This window comes from Cydia splendana, chromosome 14 (genome assembly GCF_910591565.1).
Source record: "Cydia splendana chromosome 14, ilCydSple1.2, whole genome shotgun sequence".
Taxonomy (NCBI): domain Eukaryota; kingdom Metazoa; phylum Arthropoda; class Insecta; order Lepidoptera; family Tortricidae; genus Cydia; species Cydia splendana.
In genome coordinates, this window is record NC_085973.1 from 926545 (window position 1) to 952950 (window position 26406).

Genomic DNA, 26406 nt, shown 5'->3' on the forward strand with positions numbered 1-26406 from the left:
TAAATCTGCTTATCACTTTTCTTATGTTTTTAACCAATGAATTGTAGGTAGGGTAGTTCGCCACTAACTGGCCACCCCAAACCAAAAATGAATTCTATACTTGGTCAAGCAGATCTTGTCAGTAGAAAAAGGCGGCAAATTTGAAAAATGTAGGCACGAAGGGATATCGTCCCATAGAAAATTTGAATTTCGCGCCTTTTTCTACTGACAAGATTTGCTTGACAAGCTATATTCACCTATAAATAGAATTCATGTTAGTATAAGGTGGCCAGTTATTAAAACCTTATACTAAAATGAATTCTGTTCATAGGTGAATAGAATTCATTTTTAGTAGGGCGGCCAGTTACTGGAGAACTACCCTACCTACTTGTCAAGGCAAGGCAATGAAGATAAAAAACAAGTTTCTAAAATTTTATTGATTTAAAATCTAAAATTATTGGAATTCAGAACAGACTAGCATTCCTAATTATAATTATACTACAAGGTATAAAATTAGCTTAAAATGAAATTGAATAAATAGAAATAAATTACAATGGCATTTTATGTCAGTCTTTCTTTATGGGTTCCTATCTTATGTCTGGCAAGATCATTCTTTCTGTAGAAACCTCTGGAACACCGGTCACAGGGGAATGGGATCCGAGTGTCATGGAGTTTAGCATTGTGGAATGCAAGCATAGGTCGGGACGGGAATGTCATCCCACACCCTTCTATGGGACACTTGTATTTGTCTGTGTTCTTATGTCTGAAGCTCATGTGGTGAGTTAAAGCCTTCAGTTCATAAAAGCTACTGGTACAAAGCTCGCATTTCAGAGGACGCTCCCCCGTGTGTCTCCAAGTATGTGTGTCTATGTTTGGCACATTTTTACAACAGATAGTGCAGAAACCAGACTTTTCAGAATGCTGGGTCTTTATATGTAGCTTTAGATTGCCTTTTACATTAAAAGTCCGGCCACAGTAATTGCAGACAAAGCGGTTCGGCTCCGAATGTAAACGCAAATGTTTCTTCAGATTGTTCTTATACTTAAACGGGGAATTACAAAGTGAACAGCTATACAGTTTCTCATTAGAATGGGACATAAAATGGCGTTTCAGTTTCTCCTTCGTACCAAACATTTTGCCGCATGATTCACAGCCATGAGACTTTTCTGAAGAATGTGTTTTCATGTGACGTAACATGGCACTGCTTTGTGTGAACTTTGAAGGGCAAATGGTACAAGCATATGGTGTTTCACCAGTATGAGTCCTCATATGTACAGCCACGTCAGTTTTCGTATAAAACGCTTTACCACAATTTTCACACATGAATTTGCGCTCCCTCATTTTTCCAAAATGGTTTCGTTCTATATGCCTTTTTAAGCCACCTCTGTCAGAATACTTTTTATCACAGGAGGGGCATTGGTAGGGCCTTTCTCCGGAGTGTACTCTAGTGTGTATGAGCAACGCCGACTGACTCGCGCACACCCGACCACATACCTTACATGTACAAGAGCTTTTTCCTTTGAGCCGTGTTCTCTTCTTGTACGCCGGTTTCGACTTCTTCTCCTTCTTAACTTCGTCATAATCGAGATACGGATAGTCCGTCTCATCTTCGTAGGCCGCTAGCTCCTCATCTTCTTGTTTCACTTCGACTTTTAGCTTGCAATCGTCGTTTTGATCGATTTCGGAGGCTTTGCAGCGTAATATTTGGTCTGAGGCTTCGCATTTTAGCACGAATTTGTAAGAGGCCGTCAGCTCCTCTTCGCAGGAGCTACAGATACGCGGCGGCAGCCCGTCGTCTTCAGAAACTTTTATATTCGCGCAACAATATAATATTTTAGCGCAAATGGAGACGCCAGTATCATCAGTAAATATATACGAAGTTCCTTCATTTCTGCAACACAGTCGACAAATCTTTTGATCCATTTTCTGTCAGCATTGAGGTTGAGATAGTAATCGTTTTAATTTCCATTAAATAAATCGATCCAGTAAAGATGGGCAAATTAGACAACATCGGTATTGGCCGCACAATTTGACATTGACATTTACGAAAGCTATTTCCACGGCTGAAACTAAAAATAAGGATACTATTAAAAGCGCTCATATCAATAGCCCAATAGCACTACATAATGTAACAATACAATACGTACAAAGAAAATTTTCAAATTTATAAAAAAATGAAGGCTTACAATAACTAAGATAAAATAAAATTAAAGCTAAAGCTTTTCACATAAAGTAACATTTTTCAAACTAAAGTATACCTATTGTCTTCGTTTTATTGCGTAGCTTAAATAATCCTGACTTTCTATTTTCACTCTCATGAGATTCGTTCCACGCAGGTTTCACAATTGCTTTCCTTACATTGAAAATCATCTTAATTCTTAATATATACCTAAATAAATTTTAGATGTTAATACAATTAATGACATTATTTCTTTTATTTTGTTATTAAATAGAGAATTAAAGTTAAATTGTATTTTATAGCATTTTCAGTATTATAACCGTTCCATTTTAGACAAACTTTTATACTGTATTTCTTAAGGTAGTTTGACATTTGATTTGTGTAGAACAAAAAATAAAATAAAGCTTGTTTGTGTTTTTTAGCCCGATTTTGTGCCATAAAATTTAATCACTATGAAAACATTAATAGTGGAATCTTATTAGACTCCTAATTCCTGTAAGAAGATATAATGGATTCGAAAATTTGTCGAGTTTGTCTCAGCAGACCGGGCGATACATCGCTGTTCGAAAAACACGATGGTTTGCCGTACAGCGACAAAATAATGGGGTTCGTTAAAGTTACTATCACGGAAAACGACGGTATGCCCAGCTCGATATGCCTCGGCTGCATTGCCGAGCTCTCTGTGTCATACGAATTCGTGCAAAAGTGTGAAGCTTCAGACCTGGCTTTGAAAACCTTAAAACTAGACAGTCAAAGAGAATCAGCGTTAAACATCAAGAAGGAAAACATAAAAGACGATCCAGATGAACCATACCTTAACTTTAGCTTTCTAGATGATGACTATGATGTTAACTGGGAAGAACCAGAGAAGAAAATAAAAGAAAACAAAGGTAAATATGTTAAGAAGAGGAAGAAAGGAAAAATGGAGCCGATACAGTGTGTCACCTGCGGGCAGATGACCACCAGTCCCTCAGCCATGGAGATCCACATGAGAACTCATACTGGTGAAAAACCATATTCCTGTACTACATCCTCATGTGATGCCAAATTTGCTACCAAAGGAGCTTTAAAACGACATTGCGAAACTTTTCACAGCGAACGAGAGAGAAAATACACTTGCGAGCATTGCGGCAGCAGCTTCTTTAGAAAAAACGAGATAATAACACACATTAGAGTCCACACAGATGAGCGTCCATACGCCTGCCCGTTTTGTTCCAGAAAGTTCCGGCAAATAGCTTCACTCATTCGTCACAAGCGGATTCACACTGGAGAGAAACCGTTTGCTTGTTCCATATGTAATAAGAAGTTTGCTGATAGAACTGTGGCCCGAAAACATCTGCTGGTTCACAGCGATGAGAAACACTACAACTGCCATCTGTGTCACAAGTCTATGAAAAGCAACAGTGCTCTAAAAGTCCACATGAGTCTGCATGTGAATAAGAAGCAAAATGTTTGTAACTATTGTGGCATGACATTCTCAATGAAAGGAAACCTCAAAACTCATATAAGACGGAAGCATTCAGAAAAATCCGGACAGTGTAATATTTGCTCAAAGACATTTTCAGATTTAGAAGTCCACATGCGCAAGCATACAGGCGAAAAGCCATTCATTTGTCATGTATGCCAACAGAAGTTTGCTACAAAGCGTAGTCTGACGCATCACTTAGCATTTAGGCATGAGAATGCAGCTAAATTCAAGTGTTCGATTGGGGAGTGTACAAGAATGTTCCCTACTGCTCCTATGTTAGAGTTCCATTTGCTAAAGCAGCATACGAACCACACTCCATATGTGTGCCAGCATTGTTCCCGTGGATTCTTCCGGATGAGTGACCTGTCCCGACACCTTCGGGTTAGCCACATGGAGCTGCAACTCAAAGAAGACAAAACCATCCTAACCCTCGGTGGTCCTTAGTTTATAGTTACTTTATGCTAATGTATGCGCCGACTGATATGTTAAGAATTCTAGTCACAGAATTACTAAAAACCTGAAGTAATTAGTAGTAATTGTGCAAAGACTTTAGAACCGTAATTTAATTACAGCATTTAAGAAAACTTTATTACCATTTAGTTTAAGTAGAAGTTATTTTTTTGCATTTGTAGAAGTAGTTCTATTATTACCCTTTTTAATTACCTAGGCAATTATTGTGACAAAATAATTATACCTACTTTTTTGCCAACAGTACGATTTTATTTATTGAAATCTTAATAGTTATACACGTTTATAAGTTACGCTAGTGAGCGGCGTATTTTAATTATAGACTTTATGCTGTTTGTGTAATAAGACCTAAAATGAAATGCATAAAAACTACCTGGCATAGCATTGACCTGAAAAATACAGTACCTAAGCTAAAAATCTTAGTCAAATGTAAAGGCAGGATTCCACCAGTGTGCGGCACAAGCATATTCAGTACAAAAATACCTGTGCCGCACACTGGTGGAATCCCGCCTTTAGGTAGTACTAAAAATGTACTACATAAGTGGTACCTATTTCGTTGAACGCAATAACAATTACTTAGAGCTAATTTTCTGTTACCAACTAAAATATTTTGATGAAGCCACTCAACACACTTGCAAGGTTTCCTGTCGCACCAAATTTAATTAAACCAGCTGACCCGATTTAACATCGAAAACCTTCCAATTCCGTCCATCCTGTCTAGTCCAAGCCAAGAGGGAAACGACCCTTACCACCGGAGCGTAAATCCTTCGAATTTCAAAATGGCGGGAACCACCGTCGGTAAAACAGCGCGTCGGTAAAGCAGGTGTTGTGAGGTGTTATGCCCCTTTCTCTTTTCTACAGGTAACGTTATCGGGCCCTCTCACTCTCGCGGCTGCGTGTGGCCAGGAGAAGCGCGGGTGCGGACGACTGAATGATATAAGGTAAATTCAGTTTGTTTATAGCACCTATCTTCAAAGTCAATGATCTTTTTAACGGCCTTCATCTAATTTTTTTTTTCAAAGCCATAGTTTTCTCAATCGACGTTGATCAAAATGCTAATTTTGATCCAGAAAGATTGTTTAATTAGACTAATTTTGGTACATAGTTTCTTTTCTTCGTATGTTTTGAGGAGGCTAATATGTAGAACTGAATAACGTAAATATCCAGAAACAACAGCAAGTATAAGTAAGACTGACGTCCCAACAATTGTCAACGGAGATATTAATAAAACACCACTAAACTACCCGAAATTAGTTTATATATAATTAGTTTGTTGGGACGTCAGTCTTTCCGTGACCACCACAGCTGGTGCAAATCAGCTGAAACGTCGGAATTAAAGGTAAAAACAATGAAATTATATCGCGGTAGACCCGTTTGTGTAACTAAATAATATATGTGTACAAAACGTTAAGAGTTTAAAGTGTTATAAGTATAAGTAAACCAGTCAATAACGTGCATTAAGGTAAATGCCAAAATTTGCATGGAACATAACTTAAATTCTAAATATGAAGAGACCAGATTCTGCACAACCACATCGCTCCCGCCTCCGCTCCGCTCGCGCCCCCGCTGGTCTCCTGGCCTAGCACACCGGCGAGGCGATACGCGGCACTCGCGAGGACGTTAGCCCGCCGACCGCCGGCCGCCGCACACGCGTCGCGCGCGTTACCATGTCCCGCGCCCGTTCCATGTGTTAAACTGTTAAAGTTGTTAAACTGTGCCTGGATCACTACTCTCGTTCACTATGGGTGAAGTAAGTACCGTTGTCTAACATCTCGATTGTAATCTTACAACTATAAAACTATACGGGTCAGCGCTCGCATTACGTTTAATTAGCAACAGAATAGCAAGTTTGGAAATGTGTGCCGTGTAGAAAGCTTTTGTGAATGCTCGGCGACAGTGATAAAGCTCGGGAAGATTTTCGTGGCCATACGCACTGGCCGCTAAGAAAAAAAAAAAGTTTTAAAAAGTGCTTTTTTATTCGTCCATCTGGACCTTAGAGGATATTCTCTAAGATCTGGACAGGCCAAAGCTCTAAGCCATATTGCCTTTTTAAAAAGTGCGAACTCCACGCAAATCGATGTTTATGGTTTTACCGTAGTTTTTAAAACGAGGGTAATTCACCATTGCCAGGCGAAAAACCCTGTCGAATCGAAATCGTTGATCTCCGATAACACTTTATCAAGCGATTGTTCAATTTTATTTATTGGAGCTATTGTCTTATCATTCTGAGAATTACCGTTAATATCGATTGTTATAAGTAATCGTCGACTCGTTTATGAGTGGGTATTGTTTCGCTTGATTAAGCAATACCTATTAAATTACAAGTAACAAGGAACTTTGTTTCATTCTGGAATCCAATAAGAAACTGGTTCAGAGTCGTGAAGCGAGATTTAATCCGAGAGTGACTCGGGTTAAAACCATAAAACTACCTGAGAACGCATTTTTATATAAGAACATCTAGACAAACAGACGCTCTGTAGATATGTATGTAGATAGTGCAGCTGTTACTGGGAAAACATTATACAAATAATTTGAGTTTATTCGGAGTCACAGACATTCAAGAATTTCAAATGTGTCTGCGGCAGCCTTTTAGACTAGTTATCAATATAAAAATAAGCAAGGTATGCGCGAAAAAAATACTTACTTTGTAACCTAAGTTACTTATTATAAAGGTGCCCACCTCAGTTAACTTTTGTGGAGCAACACTGTACAACACGGATAACATTAAGGTTTTAAGGTAACTTTTGTGGCTACAGATAGTTACCTAAATAATGTATAGCAGTTAACACTTGGAAAAGTTATTCTACAAAAAGTAACTGTGGCGTAGGTACCTATACAATGCACCTTACAAAACAACCAAAGCGATACGTACCTACCTAAGATTTGGAGGTGCAAACAGCGATTTAACGCGTTCGAAAAGATTCAAATTCTAATCTGCACGTCTATTTGGTTCTCTATATTAATAACTGTCTATGGCCAAGGAAGTCGGTCAGTTCTACAGATAGATTTCCATTGCCGTGCCTACTAGACCAAGCTAAGTTGCCAGCGATTTTGATAGTCCAGACTGTGCAAGTGTTATTTTAAATGTCAAACTTCTATGAAATTATGATGAAAAGCTTGGTCTAACTCTATAGGTAAAATTATTATCTTCCTCTATGCTTTCTGTCTATTGACCTGCAAGACCGACACAGAAACAGATGTTTTTCGATGTTCTTGGTGGTAGGCCCTCGGTATTGCATGTCTACGGTAGGTCAGAAGCCCTTTAAGATCCCGGATGCCCAGAGGTCAGTGCTCCGGTCCGTTAAAAGCGTATTTTAATGTCCACTTTAGTAATAGGATAGGAGGTATTGTGTCCTTCCTGCTCTGTCAAAGGGCTTGCGTGCAGCGGAACGTAACGGTAGAAAGGTCATAAGACCAACCTACGTCAACCTACTGTGGTTATTAAAAAACCGGCCAAGTGCGGGTTGGACTCGGGCACGAAGGTTTCAGTACCATTAAGGTGGAGGTTCGCGCCGCGACAGAGACAATTAAGCGACCGAGACAGAAGACCGCGACCGGAGACCGCGACCATCACTTGACCATATAGGCCATTCTAAACATTCACACATGCATTAATATTGCAATAAACTCAAACTAGCCAAGTAACTAACTAACTATTATAGGAGTATGCTAAATCAATTAAAGCGCGCCATGCATGGACGCGCGCGCGACATGCGCCGGGCAAAACCTTGGGAACGCCATTCACGTGCGATTATCAGCGTAAAATAACATACAAACTTATGTGCTCTTTGTATAATGTATAACTAGCCGAATAATTGTATCAGATCGTGACATTACTAACGTTTGTTACATCAGCACGTCAACCTCTAACTTTTGAAGGCCAAAATTAATGTGATTTCATGTACCTATTATATTTTGCGTCTCTCTAAAACGCATGACTGCAAATGCCTAACGCATGTCTTACTGAAGTACTGGTTGCATCATTATGGCTGCCCAGCAGTAAAGAATTGATGCAACATGATTTGATAGACGATGCGCACCAAGGGTCTATATATTCTATTATACTCGACGATATGACAAAGCATTTGAACCCTTGTTCTGTAGACATATTTAAATTAAAATCACATCACACTTAAACACAAGTGTCAATTATATATACAACTCAAGCTATTTCTGTATATCTTTTACTAAGTCCGATTTGAGGAAAATGTGTAATTTTTTCGACGGCGAATGTATGAGAATTGTAAGGGGGAAATTCAAGGGGCTGGTGGGAGAAACGGCACCACTTTTGAGCCTGGCAACATCGAAGTCAAACTGCGGTCATTTATGCATACGACACAGTTCTAGAGATCCTGGTCTAGGTACTAACATAAAATACTTAGTAAGTATGGTTCTGGCTCAGGCCTGAATGTTAGAAGACTTCATAAAATATTAATTCCTCAATAAATCCGCCAATAATCTATAAACTGAAACATTTAATTTAAAACGAGCAGCTGTTGACTGACTAAATAGCGATCTCATTATGCAAGTCTAGTATAAATATGGATGATATTACTTACTCAGTTATACTTACTTACTTTATGGCTACAATTTACGTGTATGGCAGGCGTTCTGGCCATATCTGTCTCATATATATGTGGAATTGGAGCAAAACTTAGCAATGACGCATAACCCGTTCCTATCAATATGTACCTTAAATGTAACCAAGGACCTTAAGGGCGTAGGTCACACAGCGCCAATTTTGCAGCGATGCAGTCGCAAAATGGCCGCGATACAGACGCGATACTGTCACTGGTCATGACTGTACCTTGCACACGTAAACACATCGCTATTAATAGAGCAGGAAAAACCGTTCTCGAAAAATAATGCAAAAAGGTGACTAAAAATTCGGTCAGCATCTTTATCATAGAGGCTAAAGATCGTTGATATTTACCTGTTTGAAGTAGCTACCTAAATTATAGGTGTACTCAGGAGTTGCAACGGTGCAGATTTTCTTTTTGACTTGACATAAAAGTTTAACCTTTGTTAAGTAATTATCAAACTTGGAAGGCTAATTTCGGCAGAAAATTATAAAATTGAAGCCATATTTGGACTCTGACCTTTTTGGATTGATCGTTATTTTATTTACGTAACATGCATGTTCATATACACTTCCATAATGCATTTTACATTCCAATTTTGTAATTATAGTAGAAATGATACATGTTCTTTGGGTATGGTACACCGAAGAGCAGACGGACGGAATATCTAATTAATGATGGAGTTATTACCAGACAATTCCATAATATAGCTTCATCTTTCTGCACCAATTTAGATGCAATTTGGTGTGTAGATAGCTTGTGGCCCGAGAAAGGACTTGGAACATTTAGTGCTAGTGATACAAAATAAGGTAAAAAATAAATAGTAGCTAGTCCCATGGTAGAAGCAATATTTTATCATCATTGTTTTACCCCCATTGGCATTTTAAAAGTTAAATTGCAAAACTTATCACTTTTTGTAAGTTTAGCAAGTAAATAATAAAATACCTTCTTTTTGTACATTATTTAAGTATTCTCCTGAAATACCTATTTCTGGTTTACCCGCCAAAAATTATCTTTAAATCATCGACGTATAACATTTTAAAGATTTCAGTAGGATATGCTGGCTGGTTATATCTGATTAATAAATTCTTACGCAAAATGTAAAGCCAGTACCAAAATTCCAATCTGAAGCTTTACTTTCACTGTCCTGTGTGTCACACACACATACGAGATAAGATAACCGTCCCTTGCTACACGACGTATGCGCATACATCAGTGAAAGTTGCCCCAATTCCTTACTTCCTGACGCGTTTCATCTCGCCCCGGTCTGACTCTAATTACGTAAATAAACGCTAAATATAGAGGAACACACGCTCAATTGTATCAAATACAGGTGTTGTTAGGTAATCCTTATTACAGAGAGATAAGGTCCATTATATTAAGTGGAAATCTGCGTTTAATGCGTTTTACTTACATACATAACGTGTATATATTTGAACGAACGCCGTTCACGTGTTACCGAGAACGCCCAAAAAAATACATTATATTAAACGGTAATGCAGTTAAATGTAAATGACCTTGTTAGCTAGTTCATAATGTCAAAAATATCACTTGGATTCAGATCGAGTTTAGAGAAAACTTGATAAGTTTACATTGACGTTCGAACCTAATCGCTTAAATCAATAACACTTTTTGCGAAGAGGCACCGTAACCGACCTCAGTAAAGTCGGTTAATGTTGTTTTCAATGTTAGTTTTCCTTGATGTTCTCATTTAAACCCGTGATAGTTCTTCGAATAGAACATCAAATTGGAAATTATGTTTCCACGCTCACGCCGGGCTAGCACATGATTGGCGCGACAGTATCTCGCGGCGAGATAACATACCCGTTCCTCTTTTATTAACGTAGGTAGTTAGAAAAAGACGGGTAGTCTCTATATCGCCGCGAGATACTGTCGTGCGTCGCGCCAACCATGTGCTAGGCCTACTGAGTCCGATTCTTTAACAACATGTTACAGTTTTGAACTGGTTTTGATGCGACCGAGGATCGTCTTGATGATTGGCGTAGATCTCACGTGTTTCACTTCATTTCCCGTGCATCAGAGTGAGTGATCATCAAGGTCGTATCAAAATAACCGTAACAAATTGTGAAATTTGAATCTGGCTCCCTGTCATCATTCGAAATAGACAAAAACTCGATTCGAACTTCGATTTTCTTGAAACTTGCCTGAGAAAACGATATAAACTCCAATCAAAGAAATGTTTCTCGAAAAACAAATATCTCTAAAATCAATTTAGAAACGGAAACAGTTTATCGCCCGCATCGGATTACGATATTAAACAGCAATTTTAGTAATCGCCCGATAACGTATCGACATGACGGATACACTCGCTATTAGTCACGTTCCTAGATATACTTCTTGTTTATTTACACACGTATAGACTTCTACAGTTCTCTTAGACTTTGCTGGTCCTAGAACTAAATAAATAAACTGAAAAGCAAGTTTATTTTTCACTTCTTCATGTCGTTGTTCTAGATGGCGCCGCCACGCGCCATTTGGCAAGACTTTGTCTAACACTGTAACGTCACCTAGCGAGTTACCTAGTTTACCTAGGTACTTTAGTATTTTCAAATAAATGGTTTTACTGTCACGGAGGTCAAAGCCTCTATAAAATATATGGAACAGAAACCTCGCTAATGTGGCTAATTTTGCACTAATAATAAGAGATATTATTAAAATTCGCTAGCACTTGAGTGTTTGCTTGTGGTTTGCTTCCTATTGCACGCCATATTAGCGCAACTCATGCAAGGCTCGCATAAAGCGCGCAATCTACAGCTAACATATGCGTCTTATTCGCTAGATCTAGTCGCGCTTTTAACTATTTGCTCCACCGAACTAGGCAACACGATTAGCTTGAGCTGAATTGTATCAATAACTCGTTTTCTCGATCGATAACACGTATCTTTTAAGGTCATGCGACCTATAGACGCCATACCGGACTGAGACCGGCTATTATTTATATCTTGCCGTTTTCTTTTGTAAAACAAATGATTATACCAGGAATTAAAGCATCGGTACTTTGTAATTAAAAAAACAAGCATGCACATAAATAAGGTTTATATCTGATGAAAGTAGCGAAACTATTTTGGTTATGCAGTAGCTTTACCTTCACTAATTTTGCGTTCTCGTTTTTTCCAGTCGCTGCTGAAAGAGGATCCGCTCTCCAGGATCCAGAGGGAGATAATAGAGGTCACAGAAAGAGAGAGAGAATTTAAGGAAGGGCACTTCAGGGTGAACAAAATGCTTTCGGAGTCGACGATTGAGATGAACCATCAGAATGGTCACATGAATGGTGACGCGGAGAAGCCGCCGCGGACGTTGAACCGTGCTGTATCCACGTCACAGCTCCTCGGTCCTATCGCCCCGTCGCCGCCCACACCACCGACTTTGCTGAACACAAATGGCTACACGAGACGCTTCACACCTCAGAATGGAACCAAAGGCATCATGCAAAGGTTCATAGCCAACAAAGGGAAACTCCCTACCACGTCGCCTATGACGCCTACATCACCTGTCGCATTCGCTCCACCTCTAATCTTCACACCTTCCCCTGTAGTGGCCCCTATCAGCCCTACAACGCCTATCATCACACGCACGCCCGAAGGCAAACCCGTGCGAAAAGGCTACGTACCTGTTGAGGAGAAAATCCAGAAAGAGCTTCAAGAGATGAAGGATAGAGAACACGAGCTGAAACGTATGAGGAAGAAGCAGAGACCTTTTGATTTAGAGTTGAGCGATAATGAGACCAGCTCCGAGTCAGAGGACGAAGAGATCCCGATGCCAGGGAAATTAAAGCCGACTAAATCCATAGGAGAGCTGTATGAGGCTTTAAATGATGAGCTACGGTCTCCATCGCCGAGGAACAGCTCAGGCCATGAGTCTATAGGAAGTTTGAAGCCGGCAAAATCCTTGGCTGAGCTGTGTGAACTCAGTCCAGGACAGGAATTCCTCGCGCCAAGTTCTACAAGACTCATCGCGCAGTGGGAGTCCATCATCCAGCAGAAACACGAAACTGGTGCGGCCTAACTGGTGTCACGAGACATCGTATGATAAGTCCAATGTGATCGTCGCTCGGACGTGGCGCCGAAATGTGTGTGGGTTTTGGTAACTTTATCTAGTGCGAAACACGATACGGTACAGCGGACAGTCTAATGAGCAGGTCGCGAGTGTGAGTGAACGCCTGGTGAAGAAATTACAGCGGTTTTTGTCCCGCAGACTTCAGCTGATCGATTTCTTTCATCGATCAGTCGCGGCGCGCAATTAATTTTCTCCCGATCGCGAACAATGCAAATGATGGTTATCCGTAACAGCAATTATCTCGTGCATGCGCTGTTGGAAAGCGGCCGATACATGATCCGAACTCCTCGAAGTGTGAGTAAGTTTCTTCCTATTGTTTGGTAGCTAAATACTGAAAAACCTGGGTGTTTTGCGTCGCTTTCCCAGTCCGCGGGACATGCCGCCGCCACCGGCGCCATTGTGCTGGCTTTCTTGGCGTTGTGAGAAAACTTATGATCGTAAAAACCGATGATTAGCCGGGAATTCGCTCCCAGTGCCACAATAAAGCGATTAATAACGCTATTCAGCATGACGTGGATTGTTTTCTGTTTCCCGCGTGTCACCGCGGCTCTGTACGTGTGGTCATTGCGTTAACTACGCCAATAATCGTTATTCATCTGTCAAAAGATTAGGGAACTTTCTACTTCTACACAGTAGGAGATTGATGGATGAGCTAATGAGTGTTCGGCCGAAGCTGGCCTTTGAATGTTTTGATGGGCCGAGCATCTCCATTCGTGTTCATATTTCACTATCATTTATAACTCTAATGAGCGTTCACTTGGCCCGTCAATTGGGTCACTAGTATTCCTTTCAATTTCTAGTATTAATGTACTTAACTCTTCACTTTAACGAGTGCCTTTGAAAGTCAGTAGTGTCAAATAGCGTGCCTTATTTACATCTAGTTCTAGTGCCCAGAAATTGTTCTTTATTTCTTTCAATTTTATATAATATCCTAATCTTATGATTTTTTACATTCCGTTCTAACTTTTAACTTTATTTAAGGAAGCAGTTCAAACAATAATGTTAATTTGAGGCAGTTACTGATTAATTATTATGATTAATTAGTGCGTTATGAAGGTAAAGGCATCAACCTTGACTGTAGTTTCTTGATGGTTCTTTTTCATTTCTTATGCAATATTGTTGCGTATTTTTATATTCTAGTGCATAGACAAAACAACCATGTCACTAGCCTTAGATATAGCCATAAAATGCGGTGTGTGCGGAATGGGTCAGTGTCATAACACGTGTTATTATGTCATTGTATGAAAGCGTGCGAACGATTATAATATGTTGGGTTCTGAGTTTTGCATTTTATACAGTATTTTTTATAAATGGAATTGTAATAGGGGTAGATTTTGTGGTTATTCGTTGGTATTTTTACATATTTGAAAACGTGATATGGCATTTTCCTGAAAGGTTGGCAAAATTGTTTTAATTAATGGCATCCTCAAGTTACTCGCAATCTATTGACGAGAATAGATTTAAAATTGTTATTATACCTATACCTATTGTGTTATTGAACTTTAGTACGACATCGTAGGTACTACCATAATTGTCTACCTATTTAGAGTTTAGACAAAATGAGCTTAGTGTGCTTGAATATACATTGACTGTATTTTGTCAGCTTGACTGTCACATTTTTCTAGTTTTGTACCAATTATGGTAGTAGGTACAGTTGCGTTTTGTCTATTCTATGTCATTCCTCAATGTTTTAGAGTCGGACCAAGATAACTCTGCATGGAATTTGCAAAAACAAAGTGTGGAAATGTCATCAATAGTGTAAATTTTTTATCAATATTATTTTAGGGACTGTCATTAAACAATCCCTCATTTTGTTCTGTTGAAATCGGTGCAAAGTTATCTTAGACGGACTGTAAATGTATTCTGCTGGACTATTTTAGCATAATAATAAATTAGTCAAATTAATTTAATTTTATTAGTTACTAGAGCAAAATAATAATAATTGAGATTGATAGTATTAATTGTTGCAATAAGGCGCGGCGGTGCCAGCATAGAAATATGTATTATACAAAATGCTTGTCCAAATATTTGCGACAGCACTTTATAAAAGCCATCCTGAATGTTTTTTTCATTGGAAAAATAATTGAGAATACAAAAAGTATAAAACTTGTACATGTCTATTTTGCAACACGACGTTGAATCGGCAAAATCGGTGATATAAATTTTATAGTTCGTCTAACCTTTGTGTTCAGCGCTACCATAACAGTTATTCTGAAAATATAACGTTTATAGTGGTGCTGAAAACTTTTAAGTTAGCACTTTATGTATAGGTACCTAGTTATTAAAGGACGTTACATACGTAAAGTGCCTAATATTATGTCGAGAGAATTTTGTATGATAATTATTTTTTTTTTTATTGTAAGTTTAACAGAAAAAATACAATATTTAGTACCTTAATCTAATGTTTCGCCAAACTGTGAGACAGTTTGTTGGCGGTGGAAGGAATGGGAGTCTCGGGAGTGGGGAGTCGTTGTCGGAATTTTTTCCGACCTTTTCCTAGACAAAAAATTGAAACGATGCTAAAATCGTCAGTTTTTCCGGTACAATGTAGTGTTGCACTTATGTCTCTATGCAATTATGCTATTAAAATATCTTTTGAATATTACTACATGTAAGTCCATGATGGATACTTTCTTAACGTTCCGTAAAAAAATGTGATAATAAATTGCCTTAATATTGTTAACTTTACATTATATTATATACAGTTTTGTAAAATACCGTTCCGACCGTTTACAAATGAAATGAACTACTTATTTATATTGTGCATAGTAGTTAAATTGTTAATTTATAAATATTTAAGTTTTTGAAATAAATACATTGTGAAAAGCAAAAGCACTGACTATTTTATTCATTTGCACCTTGTTTGGTGTAAAAAAATCTATATTTTTCAAAATTGATGAATTTACATTAAAAGTTTCTTCAATTTACAAGGAAGGTGTCTCAAGAATGTCGAAATTCACCTAGGTACATATGGATCATTAAGGTACTATAAGTAATTCGTCAGATACCTATTAAAACAACGAAACCTTGGCTGTCAAGTGAGGAGACCCTTTGGCCGAGATCCAAGCTATGGTAATGCAATAATGAATAAAAACCGGGCAAGTGCGAGTCGGACTCGCGCGCAAAGGGTTCCGTACCATAATGCCAAAAAACGGCAAAAAAAAAACGGTCACCCATCCAAGTACTGACCCCGCCCGACGTTGCTTAACTTCGGTTAAAAATCACGTTTGTTGTATGGGAGCCCCACTTAAATCTTTATTTTATTCTGTTTTTAGTATTTGTTGTTAAAGCGGCAACAGAAATACATCATCTGTGAAAATTTCAACTGTCTAGCTATCACGGTTCGTAAGATACAGCCTGGTGACAGACGGACGGACGGACAGCGGAGTCTTAGTAATAGGGTCCCGTTGTACCCTTTGGGTACGGAACCCTAATAAGGCATGGTTTCCGTTTCCGTCTCTTCATGTGGTTTGGCACTCACCGCAGTTGCATGGCTAATTTGTCAGAGGTATTCTACGGAAACCTATTTAAAAACTACTTATTTGCGCCGTAATAAATAATTTTGTCGAATTGGGCCTCTATAGTTCGTATTTTTAGAATTAGAAATAAGGTAAACAATCTTGATGTGTCTTTTAATTGAAAAACACATTTTAAAAATAAGTTACGGCAAATATGTAACAATTATGAATCTAATACGATCATTTACATTCTTCTGCTTTCATAAGTAATATATAACTATAGTTACTGATTTTTAAAATGCGTTTTTCAGCAATTAAAATACATGTCAAGATCGCTTACCTTCTTTCAAGTTCCTTCTAATGCTAAAAAAAACGAACTATAGTACCTACACTTATTTACCTATACCATAGGATCTAAAGTCTAATTAACTAAGTAATCAAATCTTACCAGAGTTAATTAAGTTTCAAGCCTGTTAATAATTCTGTTCATATTCTTTACGCCATCAAAAGCAAGTTGCAATGTGACCGATGTCGTCATGACTGCAGTCATTGTTTTCGACCCTTAACCCCGATTGTTTTCCAAGGTGATCTAATGCTCGCCATGTTATTGTTTAGCATATGCGAATATACAGGGTCATTTTTGGACCGTTAACCATATTGTGCGAGGTGATTAGGTAGGTCATAGGTACTGAACAACTTTTTCTATGGGACCAACCCTTGAACCCAAAAAAAATTTGGCCTTCCCATAGAAAACGTCGACATCCACTCGAGCAAAATGTAGGTCCCATAGAAAAAGTTGTTCAGTATGGCCTACCTAATCACCTCGCACAATTTGGCTAACAGACCAAAAATGACCCTGTATTTTAGAATTAATTGTGTTTTTTTCAACTCTCAGTCACAGTCAGCAAGATGTATGTGTATTAAGTATAGTGAACAACTACCACGATCAGAGTTTTTCTTAGAGGAAATGCGGTCCGGGGGAATCAGGAAGGATGACGGACCAGTGGTAGGACTACCGTCTAAGTTTTAGAGCCACCCCACACTAGCGTCCCTCGAGCGTCGGCGTCTAGTCAATTATATACGCTCGAAAGACGCTAGTGTGGGGTGGCTCTTAGACTCTAAACCACCAACGAATGCCGGCTCCGCCTTGTAGTGGAGCGTTGTCTAAGAATTGACCCGCGCGTATCGCGATGAGATGGGACTAATGGCCACCCCATACTAGCGTCTTTTGCGCGTCGGCGTCTAGTCAGCGCTTTGGAAAATGGTGTCGCTGCGTTGTTGCGCCAACGTTGAGTCGAGCAGCAACCATAGAGTTGACTAGACGCCGACGCTCGGGAGACGCTAGTGTGCGGTGGCTCTAAAGCTTAATGTCTGCCCTGAAAAAATGGCGGTTTCACACAGCTTTAGTACGTTATTGGCTAGTACCCATCGTTAAATCTTAATTGGTTTGGGAATAGGCTTACTTACGAGTAACTTTGTCTGTAACTTTGCTAAGGTAGGATGCAACTGGGTCATAAGGTTATCTCCAATTACCTATAAGTTAGCCAACCACTTTATTACCCGGAGGTGTGTCGTAATCGCCATTGTCTTATTTATTGCCATTCAAGGATTTAATAAAGCGGTATTGTGGTGTTAAACAATAATTGTAATAATTGGGAATGCCTGAACGATCGGTCGGCATTAAGCATGTCGTATTATGGACAATAACGTTTTTCTAATATCATTTTATGTAAATAATAACAGATTATTATTTTATATAAAAAAAAATTCTTATGTACTTACATAAAGCATTGTTGTAAATTACTTATGCGATTGGTATTTTAAGGGTTATAATACTAACTACTACCAATATGTAAGTATTAATATTGAATACCTACTTATTAAATTATAGGTACTTACCTATACTCTGTAAAAATATGTTGTTGGAAGAAGTTTCAAAATAAATAAATAATGATGAAATTTTCAACATGTTTGTACATACCTACTTAAGATTTGAATGGGGCCTTAATTTAATTCCGGTCTATTATCTAAAAATAGTCATCCATTTATTTTTGTCACAAATGATCAAATAAATTATGGACGAATTCCTATTTCAGAACGCTAAGTTTGCACTGAATAGCAGTGACCATATCTCATATACCTACCGTTAACCGGGGTGAATAGGGACAACACTTAAAATTGGGTTTACCTGACAATTTCTTAAATAATACCCATACAAATTGTATCATTCGATTGAGATTTGGTATGATACAATTTGGGTAAGTATTTTTTAAGAAATTATCAGGTAAATCGCATTTTAAGTATTGTCCCTATTCACCTCAGCCATTCCTATATACCCCAGTTGACGGTACCTATTATACTGACGTAGCACTTGGTAGGTATGAAAACTTAGAATGGTCCGAGGTCCGACTCAAAACTTTTTTTTTTAAATCATCTTTCTACTATACTATAAAAGTGCCTCGTAATGATATGCATGAATGAAATGTAGCTAATAGCTACCGTCTCATACTTTCAACTTGTCCATTGAAACAATGGGCATTCGATTGCGTGTACACTCCGCCACAAAATATCACAACCTATAATTTTGTGAAATATAGCCGGTCAAACAAGTTTGTCAGTAGCAAAAGGCGCGAAATTTAAATTTTCTATGGGATTACCCTTCGGGCCCTGGGTCAAACAGATCACTGTGTTATGTCTTTCCTGTAGACATACACAAGCGTTAAGGGTGACATATAAAGGTTAATTTTCTTATTTTTTTTTTTTTTTTTTTTTTTTACTTTATTAGGTACACTAAACAGACATCGTACAATATCATGGGTAAGTAATACAATTGCACATTATGGCTTAAATCTAGCACGAGATCCAAAACAAGTGTACACAGCATGTTTTACAATTGAGCGGAAATATTACAAACTAATTAACACCATATTCCTATAGCTACAGTGAAAAATATCAGAGAAGAAATAACTGTCTAAACATTACAATATAACGAGTAACGAACTTTACATTATAAAGACTATTAAACATCACTGAAACAAACTTAGAGGATTAAGGCAGATGTCATCAGTTAAGTGGGAGAAGAGGGGAAGAGGACGCCAGCCAAGCACTTCCTAAACCTAGCGATGTGAGGGTCAAAAATATCAATATCAGTATCAGTGCCCCTACCGCGATGATCCCCGGCTATTAAATCGTTATATTGGCGGCACATTCTTGTGATTGGATTATAGAATGAAGTGTTGTTTTTGTACACTCTAAGTGCGAAAAGTTTAGTGTTACGACCTCTAAATCTAGGCGTGTTAAAGGTAATGGATGATAATAGTGCAGGAGAGTCAATTTTTGAGTGTACAATTTTATATAAATTCAAAAAGTCAAACATCTTACGACGAGCCTCTAGTGTGGGGATATTGAACTTGATTAGTCGACTAGTATACGATCTGTATGTACGTCCCAGTTTAAATCTACACGCAAGAACTTTCAAAAATTGCTTCTGTACCGCTTCTATAGCGATGCTATGTACAGAGTAATGCGGGGTCCATATAGGGGAACCATACTCCAGTACACTCCTCACCAGGCTGAAAAACAATACAAGCATACTATCTGGGTTCCTGAAGCCCTTGGTTATTCTGCAGATAAAAAATGTAGGCGGGTCAAACAGATCACTGTGTTATGTCTTTCCTGTAGACATACACAAGAGTTAAGGGCTATGAAGGTTAATTTTCTTATTTAATCCTTATCCACGTGAAAAGGTCCTCCTTTTATTTAGAGAACTATGATAAAATCATTGCTTACATGCCCACAAGCTGTTAACTATTGGCCACAGGAGAGAAAAATGTACTGTTCGCGATAACACCCTAGTTTTCTCTCCTGTGGGCAATAGTTAACAGCTTGTGGTCAAGTAAGTAATGATTTTATCATAGTTCTTTAAATAAAAGGAGGACCTTTTCACGTGGATAAGGGTTAAATAAGAAAATTAACCTTCATAGCCCTTAACTCTTGTGTATGTCTACAGGAAAGACATAACACAGTGATCTGTTTGACCCGCCTACATTTTTAAGGTTCCGTACCCAAAGGGTAAAACGGGACCTTATTATTACTAAGACTACTCGATTCGCTGTCCGTCTTCCTGTCTGTCTGTCACCAGGATGTAACTCGAGAACCGTGATAGCTAGACTGTTGAAATTTTCACAGATGCTATATTTCTGTTGTCGCTATAACAACAAATACTAAAAACAAAATAAAATAAATAAATAAATATTTAATATATTTTTTGTAGTTTTTTGGGTAATGGTACCTACGGAACCCTTCGTGCGCGAGCCGGGCTCGCACTTGGCCGGTTTTTTTTAAATTTGCCGCTTTTTTCTACTGACGAAATGGCTTGACAGACTTTAGTTTAACATTTGACTGCTCCTGCATCTTTGTCGGTCTTGTTATAAAGACCTGGGGATTTAGGGGGCTAGGCCAAGATGATCGGCCTCTCTATCGCACTTATATGGAAAAGACAGAAAGCGAAAATATCGTAGCGCAAACGGTCGTCATCTTGGCCAGGCTGGCAGAACCAAAATACAAAGGCAGAACGGCAGAAGTAGGTATGTAGTTAGAACCTGTTTCATGCGTTAAGACGAAACAGGAGCTGAGTTTTAAATATTTTAGGTAAATATACCCGTCTCGCTAACGGAAGCGGCACCTAAAAGTAGTGCGATAAGGACAAGGCGAAAAATCCTGCGTAAAAATCTCAATAATCGAGGTTTCGTACTCCTCTGTTTCCTCCTCCAAAACTTAACCAATCGTAACCAAATTTGGAAATCTAAATGATTATGAAATTATCTGTGTCGGACCGTTTTGCTTTTTTGGCTAATTGATATCAGTTTTGAATGCCACGCCTCTCATTGCGGCATAGTCAATTAGGCCATTTTGGCCATTTTTGAAGGGCTCTAGCGCCTTAAAAAACAAAAATATCAAAAAAAGCAAAACGGTCCGACACAGATATTGACAATATTAATCTGTGTTGAAAAAATCATTGCTCTAGCTTCAAAAACCACGACGGAAAACGAGGAGTACGTTTGTATGGAGAAATGACCACTCCCGTTGGCTCTTAAATAGGGGTAAGTTTGTTTTCACTTTGTAGGGTAGGCATGTTACATTTATTAAGGTATGTTACATTTATTATTACGTTAAGAACTAAGTTACATTAACTTACAAATAAGTATCTACTGTTAATTAGCTAATTATTGCCCTGAATCTCACGTTATAAAAGACTAGATGGAAGTGAACAATTCCGTCGGTTACCTACCAAGTTTATTAGCAAATTATACCAAAATGCGCACCTTTTAATTTTCAAGTCCTCCTACTGACTTTTGGCTGTATCAAAACAAAAATCCATCCATCACAGAATATTATGCTTCAAGTACCGTAAAATGGGGTGAGTAGGGTCAAAACTAAAATTCAAACCTCGATAACATTTTATTTTTACATATGAAAACTGAAAGGTGTATATAATAAGTGTTCTGGACGTTTGTATTTTTGTTTTTATTTTATTTTGGGTAGTTCCATTTCATAACTTTGACGAGAAAGAGGCAAACCCACCTCACCCCGTAGCCTGCCTCGTATTTGGGGTGAGAGGGGTTTTCATACAAGGGTGATTTTGAAAGATTGTTGGATCGATTTTTTTTTATTATGCGTATTACTATAGCTCCATTTTAAATTGTAATACATTATTTATGTAGCAGTAGCCTTAAAATCCCTTCTCACCCCCCTCTTAAACCTTCTCTCCCCATTCATAACCCACCTCTCCCCGCGAACCCTACTCACCCCGTTTTACGGTATTCTAAACCCTGGTATTGATAAAAAAATTGCTATTTTGCGAAAGTGAAATATTTTTCCAACAAAATACAGAAGATAACCGTGCCCTTTCGATTGGTTCCACTCTTTACAAATTTCACGGACTATTGCAACGAACTGTACCCAGCGCGTACAGTTTTAAACTTGACATTGAAAAGCATTGTTTTTAAAAACGGTGTCGCGTCATAGGTACTTAACCCTTTGAACGCCACGCCTATCGTGCGCGGCGCGTTATCGTGAACCTTGTGGGAATGCACGAAGGTTGATATTGGACTGTAGCCGCGCGCGCCAGCGGTCAACGGGTTAAAGGGTCACATTCCAACCTGCTGTAGGTTAGGTCTACCGTTTGACTGAGGTTGTTGGTAATAAAGAAGTTATTATGGTCAATTGGTCAGCTACGGAATGGTTGGCTTGGCTGCATATAAGGTAAGGTGGGATAAGACTATCACCGGGGTAAGACTATCACTTCATACTGTTTGTCTTGCTTGCCCCGAGCAAAATAAACTATGTTAGTTAATGTTAATGGGGCAAGAAAGAGGATTGTGTAAGCTTTTCTCTTGCCCCGGTGTTTCCTTACCCCATCTAACCTTACATACACAGTTCGTTTTGCTATAAGACGTATAACAGGAAACCATTTTGTCTGCATTCACACTTCGATTCACCATAATAAAATTACTACCACATCTAAACCAGGTCCCATCAACTAACGAGATTTCCTACACAAAATACCTACTTCAAAAATATCCTCAAATTTATACCTTATGGCCATGTTTTAAGGTACATTTTTAAACACAGATAGTGTTTCTATATAACTAATACAATTTTAATACGTTACTACAGAATGAGTAGGCAGTAACGGTAAATTTTAGCACAAAAACCATGTCAATGGTCCGTTTCGACGGCTGGCCATTATATCCTGAATTAGCGACCTTAAAGTTTAGAACATAAGACTGAATTTTGCCTGGCACAAGGATTTGTCACGCTTAAAAATGATGTGACTAAAGTGTTCGCATTGTTGAAGCTTGTACTTAATTGATTTTCATATGTTTATATCGACTATAAAGTAATAGGTACAATATTAGTGTTATGTCCATTCAAATTTGGACTCTATGCGTTTAGAACAGAGTTGATTGTGGTAAGATTGAACCAGGAATATATTAAGTGCTGTATAGTATGTCATTTAATTATAGGTACCTACAGTTGTGTTAATGATAGTTCTTGATTTTAGAATACGACTTTTAAAATGTAAATACCAGTATAAAAAGTGGTATGACAAATTGTTAGTCTATTAGCAGTTTATTGAATAAGTAATTAATACTGATTTAAACTCTCACGATTATTAAACATAATCAAACTGCACAACGGGATTTTCGAGGACGGCATTGTCCCCGTGGTCTCGGAGAAGACTGGCTCTAAGTTGACATCAACATCTTCTAGCTAACTTCTAACTTAAATACGCGATTAAGTCCCGTTGTGCAGTTTGATAAAGTAATTAATATTTACTTACCGGGAGAAAACTAATTGATTTTTAAAAATAACATCACCATTGAATAAATAATTACAATTAGTGTCGTACAAAACTGCTTTGTTTTGATACGTACTAATTACTTTTATAAATCAAATAAGTATTTAAAATTATTTTTTTACAAGATTTTAAGGGGTAGACTTTGCAGTAAGTAGGGTGTTTTTATTATACAAATATACATATATGTTATTAGTTATATCAACGTATTATTATACTATAAAATTTTGTACCGTATAACGTTGAAAAAACAGCCTGTATTTTAGAGGTAATCAGCAAACTTTAAAGTACCTATTTATATGTATATGTTATGAATATAAATAACTAAATACCTCCTTATAAAGAGCACTCATTAAGATAGCAGCATAAGTCTCGATTATCGCCGATAAAGATGACGCCTACGCTCCCATTGTGACCGTAACAACTGTGTTGTCACTTTATCTGCTGCTGTCACTTAACCAATATTCTGCCCAGGCGGCTTAGCACGGTCGCGTTTTTATCCCTTGTCACCATGCCTGTCACGTTCTAACAAGTACGTAAGTGCGAAAGGGACGCGCATAGTGATAGACGATAAAAATGGAACCGTGCTGCGCCCGCTGTAGCAGTTAGGTAGGTACCTTAAAGTAGTAATGTGCATGCTGTAGAACATTTCCGAAAATTTCTTATAAAGTTTCCGATTAGGCCCAGATAAGGGATTATATATCTAAGTCACTTACTCAACAACCTACTCCTTTTAAAAGACTTCAACGAGCTTGGCACCATGCCTGTCAAGTTCTAACAAGTAGGTATGTAAGTGCGACCAAGATACCGCCGCAGCCGGCGTATTATGGATAGCTTTATCCATCTTTATCCACGTGATAAAATAACTGTAACTTTTTAACACCGTGGGATGGAAAGTGACGGACACCGTTTTATCACGCTGTCACGTAGGCAAGAACGACCATCATATCCGTACTGGTGTCCTATTTATTATTGACTATATGTCAGCTATTTAAATTGAAACCTAGCAACAAATAACAAATATCTAGCTCATAAACTAGAACACTAGGCCTACAGGAATCTGCCTACTCAATGCAATATCGCATTGCAGTGCATGGACAACAATAAAATGATATTGTTATGGCGTAATAGTTTCTTGGTGGATAATAATATTATACCTACGCAAAAGTTGTTTTTGTGTAACATAATAGGACTCTATAACTTGTTACTATGTAATCTATACTATAAACTTATAAACATATACCTACCTACCTATACATTATAATAGGTGCTTTATTATACGTCGATCAGTCAGATGATATACACATAAGTAGAATTGTAAGGTGTTAAATTCACATTGAGGATTGACAATTGAAATTCAAGGACATTCGTTTTTTATACGTCGGTAGTAAACAAGAATATGGACCGCCTGATGGTAAGGGTCACGTAGCCCATGGACGCCTAGGCAGCTGCAACACCATGGAGTTTACATGCGCGTTGCCGACCCTTTAAAAACCTGTAGATAGGTACACTCATTTTCTGAAGACCCCATGACCACCGAGACTGGGAGAGGCTCGCAGAACGGCGGCGGACGGAATGGCGCAAACGTGTTGTGGAGGGTCGCAATTTTTGTGATGAGACCTGGTTCGCCGCACTCGCTGACAAGAGGCAAAAACGACGACAAGGTGTCTCAGTACCGGTTTCCGCAAACTTCTCTTGTCAGACCTGTGGTAGACCGCATCGGTCTATTCAGCACTAAAAACGGTGTTTCTCCGTTGTTACACGATAAATCGTATGCAATAGACGAAAAGGCCTACGATGATACTGAGGTCCTTCGGGAAAACCTCGGCCGAAAAGAAAAGCTTTTCTCAAGAGCTCGTTCGAACTCGAACCCACGACTGCCAGTATGTAAGTCAATACGTTTAATTAATGAATTGGTCTGTAGGTATTACAGCTGCGTCAACCCGGAACAAGTGTTAAGGGGGTTAATATCGACTTTCACTTTCGAATCTTTCGATATGAAACCGAATTCTTTAGTCGTAATTTAAGAATTCCGTTGTCACCATGGTCACTTGTCACTTTAGTCAGGAATATTTGTTGATATAGAAACTCGCGTGACATTTGAGACTTCAATTGTTTTCTGCGGGCAAGTCAATTGTGACACGTGTCAGTTCAATGTGTTTTTTTAGCACAGATTAGCTGTATAGCAGCCGCATAATGAAGTACGAATACGCTTGAAGCTGGAATATAAAAGCTGCATAAGAGCTGAATAAGCGTCTTTTCAGCTTTTATAACTCTTAAATGGGCACAAATTAGGCAGCCTTAAGTTCACATAGCTACTTAAGAGCGTTGTAGCAGCAATTTAACGGAATTATAAGGGGTAACAGGAGTTATAAGAGGTGTATATTGACTGGGTAAGAGACCACCAGTTACCTTTTATTCAGCTTATATGTCACATGTGCGCCCTAATACCGGGAAAGATTGACGTTGGGCTGAATAAAAGATAATTAATAACATACATTTACACCTCTGCCTTAAAAATCAGCTATTATATTTAGTATAGTGACGACGAACGCAGAGGTGAACATATTTATATTGAAGCAAAAACGTTAAGCGCAACGACACCATAAGTCATTTTGTTAAAGTGTTTAGTTAAATGTTTGTACATAATCTTTTATATATTAATGCGAGAAAGATGTTTGGGAATGCAAGTTTATTGACATTATATATATACATTATCTAAGAAAATTTTTGTGCGCCACGAAAATAATCAGTATTTATTTTAATGATATAAGTTAATGATATAAATAAGCTATGTGTAAAAACTATTTCAGTGGTTTGGACAGAATTATGAGATA

General features: G+C 38.2%; 3 protein-coding genes and 1 long non-coding RNA gene across 4 annotated transcripts in view; 3 read left to right on the forward strand and 1 right to left on the reverse strand.

Moving 5' to 3' along the window:
* LOC134797092 (uncharacterized) overlaps positions 1-26406 on the forward strand; it is a 119272-nt gene that overhangs the window by 89909 nt on the left and 2957 nt on the right. The gene's annotated exons all lie outside the window — the stretch shown is intronic.
* On the reverse strand, positions 420-1993 carry LOC134797015 (zinc finger protein 501-like). Its single transcript, XM_063769211.1, has one exon. The coding sequence runs from the start codon at positions 1900-1902 to the stop codon at positions 541-543; it is 1362 nt and encodes a 453-aa protein (XP_063625281.1). The 5' UTR covers positions 1903-1993; the 3' UTR covers positions 420-540.
* Positions 2552-4237, forward strand: LOC134797016 (gastrula zinc finger protein XlCGF57.1-like). Its single transcript, XM_063769212.1, has one exon. It carries the CDS (start codon positions 2667-2669, stop codon positions 4068-4070), a length of 1404 nt encoding a protein of 467 aa, XP_063625282.1. The 5' UTR covers positions 2552-2666; the 3' UTR covers positions 4071-4237.
* LOC134797017 (uncharacterized) lies at positions 5693-15583 on the forward strand. The gene is made up of 2 exons (XM_063769213.1): positions 5693-5844; positions 11813-15583. The coding sequence occupies exons 1-2, from the start codon at positions 5836-5838 to the stop codon at positions 12698-12700; spliced, it is 897 nt and encodes a 298-aa protein (XP_063625283.1). The 5' UTR covers positions 5693-5835; the 3' UTR covers positions 12701-15583.